The sequence below is a fragment of the Rhincodon typus genome, chromosome 17 (assembly GCF_021869965.1).
Source record: "Rhincodon typus isolate 14 chromosome 17, sRhiTyp1.1, whole genome shotgun sequence".
In the NCBI taxonomy this organism is placed as follows: domain Eukaryota; kingdom Metazoa; phylum Chordata; class Chondrichthyes; order Orectolobiformes; family Rhincodontidae; genus Rhincodon; species Rhincodon typus.
This window is the reverse complement of record NC_063348.1, coordinates 32,156,695-32,172,643: the sequence shown is the minus strand read 5'-3', so window position 1 is coordinate 32,172,643 and position 15,949 is coordinate 32,156,695. Positions and strand designations below refer to the sequence as shown.

The window sequence follows — 15,949 nt, the reverse complement described above, 5'->3', positions numbered from 1 at the left end:
GTCGTCTTATGACACTAGAACACCTAAGCTTTTCTGCACCTTGGAATTCTGCAATGATCCTCCAATAATTAATATTCTGTTTTTTTTTCATTTTACCTACCAAAGCGAGCAACTTCACATTTTCCCACATTATGCTCCATCTGACAGATTTTTTACCCACTCATTCAATCTACCTACAATCTGCTTGTCTGCAATCTCCTTGCATCACCTTCACGACATACTTCCCTACCTATCTTAGTATTATTTGCAAATTTAGCCACTATGCCTTCACTCCCCTGATCTTGGTTACTGTTGTAAATTTTAAAAAGTTGACGCCTCAACGCAGACTCCTGCAGAACACTAATTGCCAAATCTTACTAATTAGACAAAGACCCCTTTAGGCATGCTATCAATTTTCTGCCAGCCAGACAATCCACTATTGATGTTAGTATGTTGCCTCCTATACCAAGATTTTATTTTCTGTAATAACCTTTGATGTGGAACCTGATTAAATGCCTTCTGGAAATCCATGTACCATACGTTTACAAGCTCTCCTTTATCCACAGTGTAGCATAATCCTTATGAAAACTCCAGTGTGTTCGTTAAATATGATTTCTCTTTGAAACCATGCTGATTATTCCTAATTTGCCTTCAGTTTTTGCCAAGTGCAGAACTATAATTTGTTTGATGATTGATTCTAATGCCTTCCCCATGATAGGCATACTAAACCTGGCCTACATTTTTTTCTCTCAGTCTCAATAAATGGAGGAGTCATACTTGCTAGTTTCTAGTCTGATTGAATTTTTATGAAACTATGGAGTTTTAGAAAATTAATACTGATACATCTACGACCTCATTAGTGGTTCTTTAAAGGTGGTAGGATGAAGTCCATCTGCACCTGAAGACTTAACAGCATGCAGCTGACAAGTTTATGTCAACGTTTTTGCATAATTTCAAATATACTGAATGATTTAGTTCATTTAGCAATATCATCATTTGGAAAACTTTTTTCCTTCAGGGTTTTTCATTTGAATGAATGTAATGACCCATGTCAAACTGCAGCTTTAAAGACACTGGGAAGGTCGTCGAAATGGTCTTTCATGTGTGTATTTCTGCAGCCGACAGTGACAGATTGTTTAACCGTAGAAAGCATTACAACCTAACCAACCCTGTCCTATGTACTTCATAGTATTGGTCCTGTTTAGTGATTTGGTTAAAGATGCTGCTTGACTTTTTTTCCCCCTCCTTTCTAGTTTAGGAAAGATGTGTCCAGTTTTCATAGCTGAGATGGATATTTTAATGAAATAAGTGGTATATTCATATCCAAAGTAACTGCTTCCTCTTATGCCTGTTATAAATGGTTGACATTATATCTTTCAAGAGTGACACCAATTCTGATATTTGACATAAGTATTCATAACAGGGAAGGCTGAATTCACTGGAATTTTTATTTTGATCATATTCAAGTTAAGTTGTATCAAGTATTTGCGCACTCACAGACAATATTTTTGTCACAAATGCTATTCCTATACAATGCCATGGAAGTTTACAGTGTAGAAGGAATTTATCCAGTTTATTTTGACTATATACAATGTCAGCTTTAGAATAATCCTATAGTATTTTCACATTAGACCTGAGGAAATTGTTTCAGCATTACTAAAAGCTGTGCCTTGTCAGGTCAGGAAATCTAGTATGTACATACACAGAAACACAGTCAAATTGATCTGATCTACACTGTATTCCTCTGAAGTAAATGAATGGTGCGGAACAGGATTACATATAGGTAGAAATACTTTTCAATTAGAATCAAAATAAAAGTGCCTCTTTGTTGAAACAGGCTTCTTCACAACCATTTATGCATGTATTTTTAATCCAGAGATATCAACTTCTGATGCCAAGTAAGTGTTGCAATGATGTGTTAACAGATTACAATTATTTGTCTTTCCTCTTTAGTGGAAACGTGAACAAGAATTTGATTTACAGTTATTGGAAAAAGCAGTGAAAGGAGAGCACCACAATCTTCAAGATGGGTTTATAAAGCAGTCAGTACCGGTGGTGGAAGCTGACGTGGAACCACTAGACTACGATCTAGACCTCAGCAAAGAGGTGATAATATTAGTGTATAAGTGCCAATTACCTACTTGTAAAGGAAGAACTTGCATCTTTTAAAGCACCTTGTACAGCCTCAGGACATCCTAAAGCACTACACAGTCAATTAATTACTTTTGAGGTTTAAACACTGCTACAACAGAAGCCAATTTGCACACAGCAGGAGCCCACAGGGAGGCATTAAACAACTAAACAGTCTGGTTGTTGAAAGATGTGCTGATTAGTACACTGGAGAAAATAATGTCACAGGCTCTGCTGAAATAGAAAAACTTGTCCCTCTTTACTGCAATGATGCTTTGCCGTGGATTCACTTAGCCGAAATGACTGGAGTAGGACTTGAAACCATGACCTCCTGACATAGAAGCATGAGTGCAGTGGCTGAGCCATTGTGACACCTAATGTAAATTCTTATACTAACCTAAAAGCTTGGCTTTCAGAAGTAGTGCTTACAAAGATGTGTTGGAATAGTGTATAATTAAATTGATTATTCCAGTTAACGTAAAGTGAGCAGAACCAAAAGAAACAATCGGTTCGGGATCATATATGAGGCTAATTAGCACATTATATATTGGATTTGCCCAAAGAATTACTGCTGTATGTAATAAACGCTTAATACCAAAGTTGACTGGTTTCAATTAGCACATATCTGACTTAAGTCAGACGTGCTGTTTCCTGTTGAGGTGTAATTAATTACGTTCGTGTTTGAGAGAATAATAACCTCAAACTGGATGTTAACTCTCAAAAACAGGTGGGATGGTGTCCTATCAGATTGAGCAAGAATTCCCAATAAGGAATCCAACCTCCCATGAACTCTTCCACTTTCTGTTTTAACTGAGGCAAGGTGTGGGGAGGGAAACCAATCTGCTCACAAGTTCATTTAAGTATTGAAACTGCATGGCTAGGTATTCTGAACCGGTTTGAAAATGTGGCAGCTAATGGAAATAAGATGGACAAGATGCGTAAGTTATTTAGGCACTGCTTTTATATCAAGGGGAACAAGAATATTTCCTTCATGCCCAGCAAGTGACCCAGTAAGTCAATGGCCTTAAACCCCATTCCCATCCACACCCTTCTAATCTCTCTGCTCCTTACTTCTGACTTCCAGCAGTATTGTTGAGTATTGTTACACTGCTGCCATTACTTTTTCTGACCAACAGCTGATCTATGTGTCCTCCCCCAAGGTACCTCTCCACCCCTTTGATCAGATCCTGACTCCTCACTCATCTGTGATCCATCTTAGTCCCACTATTCCTGATTTTGTAGATTTCAGGTTTTCCAAATAAAAGGCCTCCACTTAAAATTCCGTAGCCCATTCTACAAATCCATTCTTTTAGATTTCTGAACCACAGAACAGCCCTATTATGCCCCAACGGATCCCATCTCTGCACTGTACTCGCGTCCAGACTAAAACTGAGTCTTTTGAGAACTGTTTAGTGCTGGGCGCTATGCTGGGTCAACAAATGTATCACCTGAATAATAATTCTCATGAGAGAAATCATGCTGCAAAATGGCTCAGTGGTTCGCATTGCTGTCCCACAGCACCAGGGACCTGGGTTCAATTCCATCCTTGGGTGACAGTCTGTGTAGAGTTTGCATATTCTCCCCGTGTCTGTGTAAATTTCTTTTGGGTACTACAGTTTTCTCTCCCAGTCCAAAGATGTGTGGGTTAGGTGAACTGGCCATGTTAATTTGACCATAGTATCTAGGGATATGTAGGTTAGGTGTGTTAGCAATGGAATTGCAGGGTTACAGAGATAGGGTAGGGGCTTGGTCCGGATGGGATGCTCTTTGGAGGGTCAGTGTGGATTCAATGGGCCAAATGGCCTGCTTCCACACGATAGGGATTTTATGATTCTGTGTGACTGATAGTGCCGTGTTTGAAAACTAATCAAGTTGGAACTAGCTGCTCAAGTAAAGAAAATAAATCTTGAAAACTTGTCGGATGTTTAATAGTTTGCCAAATCACATGGCTCCAGCTGTGCTGATAATGTTATAAATATCTTTCTTCGTATTTTCATTAAATGTTCACTGTAGCACAGATGACTTAGTCATTGTATCCAAACGGTTAACTAGCTGTCATAAAGCTCAAAAATGTTTGCTTTCACACTGCTATAAATATCCTGGCACATTTTATTGGGTGCAGTGAAGTGTCATATTCCTTCCCAGCCCCAGTACCAGATATCGAAGTTGATGTAAGAATACTTACCAAAGCTTTTCCGTAGTGATTGCATAGTAAAACAAAGAAGTGCAGATGCTGGAAAACTGAAACAAAAACAGAAATTGCTGAAGAAGTTCAGCAGATTTGGCTTCATCTGCAGTGAGAAAGCAGAGTGAACATTTCAAGTCCAAAACTTCTTTTCCAGAATAGAATTTCTCTTTTTGTTTCATGTTCTTATATGTAGCTCATGTGAACTCTTTCAGACAATGCATGGTCAATCTACTCAGCCCACATAATTTTGGACTTGTCAAATATTTAATTTTTGTTGATTTTTTTAAAGGTGTTGCTCACTGTAACTGTGCATCATTGTAAACATGTGTTTCTAGTCTTTTATTTTACCTTCCCCAATTTTATTCAAGATTGAGGAGCATTAACTACAAATAGCTTTCTTCCCCACTTTGAAGAATTTTTTAACCTTTCCTCAGAAAAATCTTCATTCGTGGAGGATTGAGAAATGAATCCAGATCATAGTCTAATCAGTCACTGTCACCAGTAATAACCTTGTTAAAAAAAAAATGGGATTTGGATCCTCTTCAATTTGTGTATGCGTACATATATCTTGTTTGGTGTGCTTAGCTGTTTGTTTTTTGCATCTGGTGCTTTGCATGAACACGGTGCTTATGCAAAATGTTTGTTGATCATATCCCAGTTTTATTTGACTCTTTTGTGAATCATTTGTTTGATGAGTTTCAATGCAGGGTAATGGCATTTTCCCAATGTGGACCTACTGTGCCAGCATCAAACTATTGAGCGATGTACCTCAAAGAGGAACAGCTGCCATATAATATTTTCCACACCAAACTTTGTCGACCCTCTGGACCCCACAGGGTGCCAGATCTCTCTCAACCAGGGGAAGATGGAGACTATTTCATGCAGCTGAGCTAATTTAAACCCAGGTCTCAAAGGCAATGCCAGCACCCATCCAAGTACACCAGGCCACCATCTCTTGTGTTACTATTTTGGTTCCTTATTTCTTTTCAGTTGTCAAAGCCAGACATGGTTCTAATTCCAGAACGCTACATAGAATTAGAGCCTGAGGAACCACTCACCAATGAGGAATATGAGGCAAGGAAGCGCAAGGTGCAAAAAATCAAAAACATCCTTTCCAAATTGAGGTACTTTATTCAGTTGCATATCTTTTTTGTATAATGTGTAATTTTTTTTTTTTGAAAATGTATTTGTGAAACTAAAATGTTAAGAGAATATACACTCAGTATATTTTAATCCAGAGTGTTACAAAACAATCTTAGATCTTAATAGGATCCAAAATTCTTAGTAATGTATCCCAAAACATTTTTCTCCCTCCCAACTAGCAACTAATCACAGATTTTGAGAGGTGCTATATTATTCTGTAACTATTTTGGGTAACACAAAGTGTAAAGATGTACTGTTGAATAGAGTCAAATGAACAATGTGCAACAGAGAATCAGGATTCTAGGTGCTTCCAGCCCTATTTTAATTTTGTAATAATTCCCTTATTCAAGAGGCTAGATAGACACAACCTTTGCTTAGTGTTTTGTTCATAACTTTACTGCAACATTCTCGACACACAATTTGCCATGTAACCTATCCCCAGGTAAGTGCTTTGGATTACATCAGGTTAAAATGAATCGTAGCTTCATTCTGGTTGTCATTAAAGAGGGATCTACTGCATCTGTAATAACTCTGATGATGAATTCTGCAATTACCATGTTTTGTGTCACAAAGAATTAAGTTGTATTTTTTGTTCTGCATCAGTTACCAGAATGTGCAACCCGGAGTTAACTACATAAACGAGAACTCCTCTGATCTCGACTCTCAGTTGCAGGAACGGGAACGTATCATCACTATGTCCTACGCGTTAGCATCTGAGGCTTCCCAGCGGAGCAAAATAGTAGCAGGTAAATGCCATACTTCTGAGTTCCATCTTCGAGTCATACATTTGAGTGGAACTTTTTCATGTAAGGTCTGATTTCATGTGTGCTATTAATTGAGAAAGTTTGCTTTAGGAACAGGTAAAGCTTTCTCTCATCTTGATAGAGGCAGAAATTAGAAGCTAAAGAGTACTGACATATCTCATGTACCCACTGTGTTGACGGTCTTTTAGTGAAATCCATTCATTTGTCATTGTTATCTGACGAGACTATACAAATCTCAGAACTTTTTTTAAAAACACGAACAAAACATAAATTTTGTATTTGTAGTGCAAGTTTATATGAAACAATATAGTGACATGAGTTACTGTTTTGGCAGTGAGCCCTGAAAGACATTGTTAATATTGTTACTATCTATACTTATAGGTATGCAATTCTAACAGTAGCTCAGTTATCTTAACTAGACTATTAAAGTTATTCCTGACGTGTCAATTCTGATTATTGTTTAGAAGTATAATTTTATCTTGCATCATGAAAATTTCGGCAAGTGAGTTGATTTTGATGTTCTGTTTCAAATAGGTGCACCAGAATCTCTATGAATGAATTGACCTTTTTTCTTTATTTGGAAATTGTCCAGCTTTTGAACACTTTTAAAATCCTTAGTAAAAAAGACAGCTCTTTGTTTCGGGGAACTGTCAATGTAAATTCATATCCAAAGCAATGTTTTAAATAATGTAGCGCGTGTCCTATCACCTCCAGAAATTGGGTTAGAGCCAACCCAATTGAGATGAAATGTCTTTTCACAGCTGGCTGAGTATAACTGGCATCAACCCTGTGGGCAGTTTCAAACCAGATCCTGACGGACATTAGCCAAGTCTGTACCAAGTTTAAACAGTTTCCTTATTTCTAGAAATAGCTGGAGTTCCACTGTGAAACTGTACTGCAAAACAATGCATAGATTCACTCTGTGTTTAAGGACGTTGCCCAAGCACTGGAAGGAAGACATCAGACAGAAGTTTAGTTTATCCTTTTTTTGTTTATTGCAGATAGTGACAAGTACTGGGCTGTAGTTCCACAGGTAGAAGTAGTCCTCCAAATAACCTTTCTCCATTGAGGGATGCTTACAGAGGCAGATTGTTTGACCTCACAGCCAAGTCTTACTCTTCTCAACCAAAATCCATGTATACTTACTTTCTAGCAAGTAGCACTGGATAGCAGTGAAACATGGCAAACAAACAAATCAGGTTTCCCTCAATCTAGCTCAGGCAGCATTACAAATCTTGCTACTGTTCCAGCTGAGATCTACTAGCTTAAAGAGACCAAACCTAAGTGCCAGAGCAACTAATGTATTTAGCTATGAAATGATCAGGAGAACGAAACAGAAGTTTTATGAGCAACTAAGTAACACATTCACTCATTTTAATTTCCTCTTCAGTGCTCCACTAATACTATATTACCAGAACGATGTGAGAAAAATGCAGTTGCATGTTCGTTGCTCTTGCCGTATAAAATGCAAACAACTCAATTTAATTTCTACACTCTTGATTTATGGCAGTCATGTAGTGTTTTAATCATCCCTGGGGAAAGTGTTCACCAGTACTTCAGGGGAAAAAGAAACAGCTCTATCATGACGTGCAGTTGGTTAGAATGCAGGCCTTTTACTTTGTGTTCTGGCTTCAAATTCAGTACAGATTAATGTTCTGTCTCTCTGACTGCAAGGTTTAAACTGAGTAGGAGCATTCATAATTCAAGGTTATGAACTCAAAACTGCTTACAATGCTGTGATTACTAGCACTAAATTACTTATTTTGGAGGCCAGAGGATGGCAGAAAATGGAAATGTCAAACTGAAACAATAAAGTGTGGTCTACATTGAAGTTAGGTACAGCAATGTGATAAAGTAGAACTATCTTCATCCTATATTTAATCTATTCTATAGCCTTCCAGGGAATATGCGATATTGAATTAGACTATAAAGGCAGAAAAAATGTTAGAGCACTAAAACAGGATAATATTTTTTAAAAAGGCCATTCAGCCAGACCAGCCAGTATTGATTTTTATCTTCTACCTGAGCAGTGGTCCTGACTGCAGGTGCCCCTCCGCTATTCCTTAAACATTTTTCTTCAAACATATCTTCAACCTGTTCTCCATGTTGACATGGCCTCTGCTTTGATCAGCAATTCTCTGTGCATTTCACAGCCTCTTGGTGGTCCATAAAAACAAAGGTTTCCATCACTCTGTCTGAAATCTGTTATATTTAGTGTTGTATCAATATCCCCTCTAGAGTATTCAGGCACGAGGAACAATATATTTCCATCACATTGCTTTAGCAATGTTCCTATTTAGGGACTTGGAGACAGTAAGGATTGCGGATGCTGGAAGATAAGTCAAAAAATGTAGAGCTGGAAAAATACAGCAGGTCAGACAGCATCCGAGGAGCAGGGAAGTCAATGATTCGGGCTCTTCCCATTTAGGGAACCCAAATAACCAAACTTACCAAGTCCAACTAAGACCATATATAGATTCCATGTTACATATCAACTTCAATCTTCTTTGCCGCTTGCCATAACTCAGTATTCCATCAGTTTATCTATAGCCTCAGTGGCTTGGGGTGATGCTTTCAACATATTGTGAACCTAAATCCTGCCAACACTCTTCTGCATCTCCAGCTTTTATCCAATTCAAAGCAAAGTTGTTGTTATTAGCTATTTTAAAAAGCTTTTAACCAAAATATTCCACTTGCTGTCTGACACTGAATCCCATCAGGCACTGTAAAATCTAATTTCAACATTACCTTTGTATTTCTGCAACCATCTCAAGCCTGGCCTCCATGCTAAACACACTAGGTAAAAGTGACTCCAGAACAGAACCAGTGAACTTCCAAGCAGTCTAAGTAACTGCTGTTATTTCCTACTATCTGTTTCCCCATGACCTTTTCTAACTAGTTATTAATGAATTTAACTAGTTGCCATTATTTTCATTGACCTTAAATCTTCTGCAGTAGTTACAAATATTGTTGTTTGTAAAAAGAAAAATCTAGATACAGGAATTAAATTTTGATCATATCTCTTGGAAAATTGGTTAAAAAAGTCATCGAGAGTAGGAAAAAATTCACAGGTAATAAAATATCCAAGCACCTGGTATTAATTGCTAGTTCAACTCATTTCTTTTCACCAGTTTGGTCATGTGAGCTCCTCTAAGCACTCCCCATTCTTATTGATAATTGAAGGGCTCTTGTACAGCACTGATAATGACCCTACTGCCAGAAGCCCTAGCTGCAAATCCCACCTATGCTGGAGGACATCTGAACATGCTGATTAATAATAATCTGCCCCTGGTTCTCTTCTTAAATCAGAATTTGTTACTTTTATACCAAGACACAAGTTGTGGGAATACAGGTAAGTTGTTTCTGGATCACTGCCAAATTACAGTCTCCAGAAGGTGCATTGACATGTATTTGGTAAATAGCCAGCATTTCTCTTCCCTCTCCAGACCACCAACTGCAAACAGAAGCCCAGTCTTTATTTGGCACCTCTTCAGAGTACCAGACTGGAATTAGTAACACAGAAAAGTAACACGCCCATTGTTCCAAACTGCTACGTTGAGCGTTCACAATAAAATAAGTCCAATTTTCGTCAGTTTAAGCGGTTTGGATTCAAAATAAACTAAGCTGCTAATTCTGCTAAGTTATGAAACAATTTTAGTACATCTGATGCTAAATTATTTTGATCTTGATCGGAAACATGTAAGAAACTGCGTGTGCATATGCTCGATGAGAGTACAATGAGGATTCCAAAGTGTGATGCTCTTTTGGTTGAGCAGCCTCAACAACAAGTGCTGTCTACAATTGAGTCTGACACTGGGGTCTGACTCGTGCTTGTGGAACTGTATCCAACGTGAATCAGTACGTTCAGAAAAATACAGAGTTCTGATGAAGATATGAATTTCTTGAGTTTCATTGTGGTTCTTATCATTTGGTATCTTCATCTAAAATATTACATCATGATCGTTTGCAGGTATCTTTTACGTAAATGCTGATTGCAGCTGTGTGATTATTGCATGTGGGCAGAATATCATCAAGAGAATTAATAACATGCTACGAAATCACAGTCAAAGAAAATTAAGACTGAAATCACAAACAGGCTGGCTAACACTGTAAAATTGTCACTGTCTTGTTGTTAACCCTGGTCTTTAACAATTTGTGCCTTTGTCTCTTTATATGTGATCCCTTCCAGCTCAACAGCAGGTCCATTCGTCTTCAGCACCTTCCCCTCCTCATTCCCCTCTTAGCAATGGATTCCACTACACATTTGTCTAAGCAAAGTAAGAACTAACAGATTTTTAAACTTTTTTCCTACTTTAACTAGTCTGTGTTGATTTAAAATCTCAAATTTACACTGTATACTAATCTAGTAGCTTCTTCAGTAAAATGTGTTTCTTTAAGATTAAGCCAAAAACAGCAATGTAGAACAAAGTAACATAATATAAATAATGTCACGAGCTGATTCTTGCTTCCTCTTCCGGGAACATCTAGTAATCAATGCTGCAGTCAGCTGTTACGATATGTATATTTCTGTTGTCCACAATTGCTTCTTTCATTTGTTTTTGTAGTCTATATGCTTAAGAGCAGCACAATCAATCCCTATGTAACATTTTTACTTTTGACATAATTTTTTTGTCTGGTATAATAAACAAAACCAAACACAAAATGCCAGTTATGATCCCACCATTTATTTCAATTCATATAATGAAAGGAAGAGAAAGCAAATCTAGGGCATTTTATTTTATTTCAAAAGTTGTTGGGCCAAATTTTATGATTATGTGGAGAGATCTTCCCCTGAATTAGTATTTCTGCTGCATGTTGGAACCCTGAGGAAGTCCTTGCATAAACCCATCCACAATATTTACACAGGTAGTTTAACCCTTTCTGGATTGCTCTGTGGATTAGCTGGAACCATCCAGGGTTGGGCTATTTATACTGACCTTGCTTGTTACATATCTATGTAGTTTTTATTAGTACTTAGATATTCACTTCTGTTGCCATAGTCTCAAGAGCTGGAAAGTAGGATTAATGTAATCACATCTTTGTTAAACAGCAGTCACACGATGAGCCAAATGCCGTCCTCCTAGGTCATAGAATCATAGAATTCCTACAGTGTGGAAGCAGGCCATTTGGCCCATCGAGTCCACATTCATCCCATCCACCTACTCTAGCCTTGTAACCTTGCATTTTCCATGGCTAATCCACCTAGCCTGCACATCTCTGGACTGTGGGAGGAAACCGAAGCATTGGAAAGGGTGCAGAGGAGATTTACCAGGATGTTGCCTGGTATGGAGGGAAGGTCTTATGAGTAAAGGCTGAGGGACTTGAGGCTGTTTTCGTTAGAGAGAAGAAGGTTAAGAGGTGACTTAATAGAGACATACAAGATGATCAGAGGATTAGATAGGGTGGACAGTGGGAGCCTTTTTCCTCGGGTGGTGATGGCTAGCACGAGGGGACGTAGCTTTAAATTGAGGGGTGATAGATATAGGACAGATGTCAGAGGTAAGTTCTTTACTCGGAGAGTAATAAGGGCGTGGAATGCCCTGCCTGCGAAAGTAGTAGACTCGCCAACTTTAAGGGCATTTAAATGGTCATTGGATAAACATATGGATGATAATGGAATAGTGTAGGTTAGATGGGCTTCAGATTGGTTTCACAGGTCGGCGCAACATCGACGGCCAAAGGGCCTGTACTGCGCTGTAATGTTCTATGTTCTATCTGCAGGAAACCCACAGAGACACGGGGAGAATATGCAAACTGCACAGAGTGGATGCCTGGCACTGTGAGGCAGCAGTGCTAACCACTGAGCCACAGTGCCGTCCCCCCCATATCATCTTTCACGTCAGACTTGCTGAGTAGCAAAACTGTATTTCAACTGGAGTGCCCAAACATTCCAATGACAGCGATATTTAGCACCTATGTCTTTTATGTTCACCACTGGCATGGAAATGCTTACCATCTCATTTGCACACAGCACGATCACCTTGTCCTGTGCTTTACTATCCTGACTTGCCTTCAGGAATCCTGGTTACTTTTTGGCCAAGGTCAGACTGGAGTATTTTCATGGGGCGAGAGAGTAGGGGTGAACACTGTCAGGGGACTATGGAGTGAAGGTAAATGCTGTTGGGCATGAGGTTAGGTTTAAACTGTCAGACGTGAGGAAGGGAGGTGAACATCGTATGTTGTCTGGTGTATTTGGGAAGGCGTGGTGAAGAAGTGTTAACATTAAACAAAGAAATGCTGGTCATGGGGTAATGAATAATTGTTGATACTACTTTTGAAAATAAATTTTACTGTGAAGCAGAACTAGATAGAGTACAATGAACACAAACTGTGGGATATTTAAACTGTAACAGAATATGGCAACTACTGCCATAAAAATGGGGTATGATTTGACTTCCTCTGACTGCCTGTTTGATGAGGGAGCAGTTGAATTTCACATATGCTCTTCATTTCTGATCAAGCTAGGATTGAAAGTTCCAGCAAGAAACACAGAACTCGGTACTAGTAGGACTGGAATGGCAACCTGACAGTGATTGCCACTGTTCAGAAGATTTAAGATAACGTCTGCATGAAGTGTTTCACCAACTTGAAATTAGAAGCGGCAGAAGCTCCTCTTTCAGGAGCTGGTACGGATACGATGGGTCAAATGGCCCCCTACACTACTGTAAACATCTTTGATTCTAGAAGTCAGATGTCATTTTTACAATAAGTTTGAATGTTGATGCGATTCTGATTTAGATTCAGTTAATATATTAGAAGCTTCATAAACTATCAAAGTAAATATCTATTACTTTTTCTATTCATTAAGCTGATGACGAGGAATATTTGTTCCCCTTCCTGGTATTATGCAAAATTGTGCTGATTCTGCATGGGCAGACAGCAACATGTGTTGCTGCCCTTGTTGCACTCTTCATAAATAACTTTGATAAAATGCACATTGGCCACAAAGTGAAAGAGTCCCTCCTCTTCCCATCCTCCCCCAAGCCCCTGGCTCTCTCTAAATACTCAGAAATCAAATTGAATTCTTCAAACAACTAAGGAATGCCTAATTACTGCTATGAAAAGGGAAGTTGAACCCAGCCATGTTACAGTTCTTTGAATGATACTGAGGATGAAGGTCTATGAGAGAAATAGTTATTTTTGTGTTGGAATTCTGTAATAGTGCCATCTGGTGACAATTGAACAAAACAGCATTGCAACAAAATTATTTCCTAACAGTAACATATAGACGTGTACATACACTTGGGTAAGCTATTTCTCTTAATTAAAACTAGGCAGTACTTATTTAGTTTTTTTTTAGAAAATTCTGGTGTCAAACAATGAACAAAGGTCTTTAGCCAGCTGTTGAAAGAATTTGATGTCATTTGGGAGATTTGCCTAAGAGGATTTAAAAACGATAACCAAATATTGATTTTGAATCTCCATATGTTGAATGTAGAAGGACACTTTATCCACTGTCATGCATGTTTTCCAAACAAAGCCTCATCATTATTAAAAATATATGTAGCATATCAACACAAACCATTGCATTTTGCAATGTGTAGTCACCACCTTTTTAAACTTATGTTTCAGAAGGTTCCCAACTTCACAACAGACGTCTCCATAGTTCATGACTCCATTGAAGTGCATGAACTACGTTTCCTACCAAATCAGGCATGACTCCATGGAAAAGAGGGGTTTGGGGCAAAGAGTAGTGGAGAAGGGTGGTCTACAATGCCCATCTGCTCATTGTTCCATGCGAAATTACCACCCTTGTGCTTATCCCATACCTTTATCCCTTGCTCTGTCAAAGGAACTATGTACAGGAATCCCAGAATCAGATCCTGCCAGGCATTTTAAATTCCTGCTTGCCTCTGTCCACATGGATGGAGACACAAGTCCAGCTCCTTTATACAATAAAAAACAGAAAATTCTGGAAATGCTCAACAGATTAAGGAGCATCTGTAAACAGATAAACAGAATTGGTATTTCAGGTCAATGACCTTTCATCCAACGTGCAAAAATTACAAATCTGAGAGTTTTCAAACAAGTGTACTTGGGCAGCATTGGAAAAACAGCAAAAAGTAAATCCTGTGAAAGGGTGTAAAATGGGAGATTACATGACATGAGATTAGGTGATGCATTGGAGGTGAAGCTGTAATATGAAGCAGTAACTAGATTGAATCTGGTTTTCCCCTATAGAGTGCATTGTGAGCAGTGGATGTAGAGTACTAAATTGAAATAAATAGTCAGTAGTTGTTTCACCTGGAAGAAGTGTTTGAAGTCTACTATGATACAGTAGGCGTGCACTGACATGAAATGCTACTCTGGGGAGGGTGTTGGAGATGTTGGCCGTGGTGGAATGACTCCTTCAGAATGCTGAAAAGGAAGACAAGGAATGATGGGTTTGATGGAGCCACATGCTAGTGGGAGCATATATCTTATGCTTTGAGCTGTGAAAAGATGGCAAGGTTGATGGACTGAGTCATGTTTCCTTTTCCCACGTTTGTAAAAAAAAAAAGGATGTTGTTTTACATGACTGAACAGGAGAAACTAACTTGAGGATTCTTTTTGTTCTCCACATTCTAGCCAAATCCCTGGCTGAACACTAATTATAAACAGAAGCAAAGAATTGAACAAGGAAAGAAAATTGCAAGAAACCTACAAAGTTGATCTGATGGAGAACAACACTGCATTGCAGTTAACCTGTACTAACCAGCCAGAAACTAATTGAATCAACTTGTTTTTGTACTAAAACAAACAAGGGCAACTTTTCTTTAGTAAGCAATGAAGCAGGATTGTAAAAACAGTAATTTACTGGATTAAGTATTTAAAAGGCAAACTATTTTTCTAAAACCTAAAGGATGCAGAAACATTCACGGTGGAAGTTTCGGTGACTCGGATATTGGAAACTAAATTTTTTTTCTTAACACAGAAGTGTGTGAAGTAGATTAACTTTTTTAAAACAAAACATATATATGGTATTGCACTTTATACATATCCCATGAAAAGCTGATTTGCTGCATTTTAGAATCAGAATGTATTAAAATAGATTTGTACAAAACATGCAATTGTTCAGAGCAATTTTGCAGTGTTGTGAAATATGTTTAATTTTATTAGCCTGTTTTCAGCTGCAATATTATGTATTCCGATGGTGGCTACAAATACTTCACAAGAAAAAGAACCAATTTCGTGGTTCTCATAATTTACATAAAAATACTGATCTATTTTTGAACCTGAAATTAAAAATGTAATATTCCTACACTTTTTGGATCAATTTTAAAGTGAGTTTATTTTGTCTGAATCGAGCACTGCCAGAATGAATTATATTGCCAAAACCAAATGGATTTCATTGTTATTTCCGCATGGACTCTTGCAAAGTAAAAAGCACAGAGAAGAGATATTTTGGAAGATAGTGATGGAGCATTGACACGTTTTTGTAATTTGCAAGGGAAAAGGTTGCATTTGTGTAAATATTAAACAAAAATTCAACAGGATTCTGTGTCTCTTTTCATAACCCTGAATGTATGCATGCATGCATTTGATTTAGTGATGGCTGAGACCTTTTTTTATATGAAGTGGGAACTCACTTTGTGGTTAAATGGCAAAGATGCCACCTTTCATGTCGTACTGAGTCATACAAAGTGGCAAACTCACCATTCTGTGTTCACGAAAGCCAGCATTCAGCACTACGGATTGCAACAGCCCTTTGGGATTAAGAGAAGACTGAGAAGGTTCAGACACATACCACTCATCTTAATCACTA

At 38.2% G+C, this 15,949-nt stretch overlaps 1 protein-coding gene across 1 annotated transcript in view; it reads left to right on the top strand.

The window, feature by feature from the left end:
• plekha7b (pleckstrin homology domain containing, family A member 7b) overlaps nucleotides 1–15,674 on the top strand; it is a 419,580-nt gene extending 403,906 nt beyond the window's left edge. The window contains exons 22-26 of the mRNA XM_048606908.1: nucleotides 1,933–2,085; nucleotides 5,288–5,421; nucleotides 6,044–6,186; nucleotides 10,394–10,481; nucleotides 14,773–15,674. Of these exons, the coding sequence (XP_048462865.1) occupies nucleotides 1,933–2,085; nucleotides 5,288–5,421; nucleotides 6,044–6,186; nucleotides 10,394–10,476 (513 nt within the window). The 3' untranslated portion in view covers nucleotides 10,477–10,481; nucleotides 14,773–15,674. The remainder of the gene's footprint in view (nucleotides 1–1,932; nucleotides 2,086–5,287; nucleotides 5,422–6,043; nucleotides 6,187–10,393; nucleotides 10,482–14,772) is intronic.
• The last annotated feature ends 275 nt before the right edge of the window (nucleotides 15,675–15,949 follow it).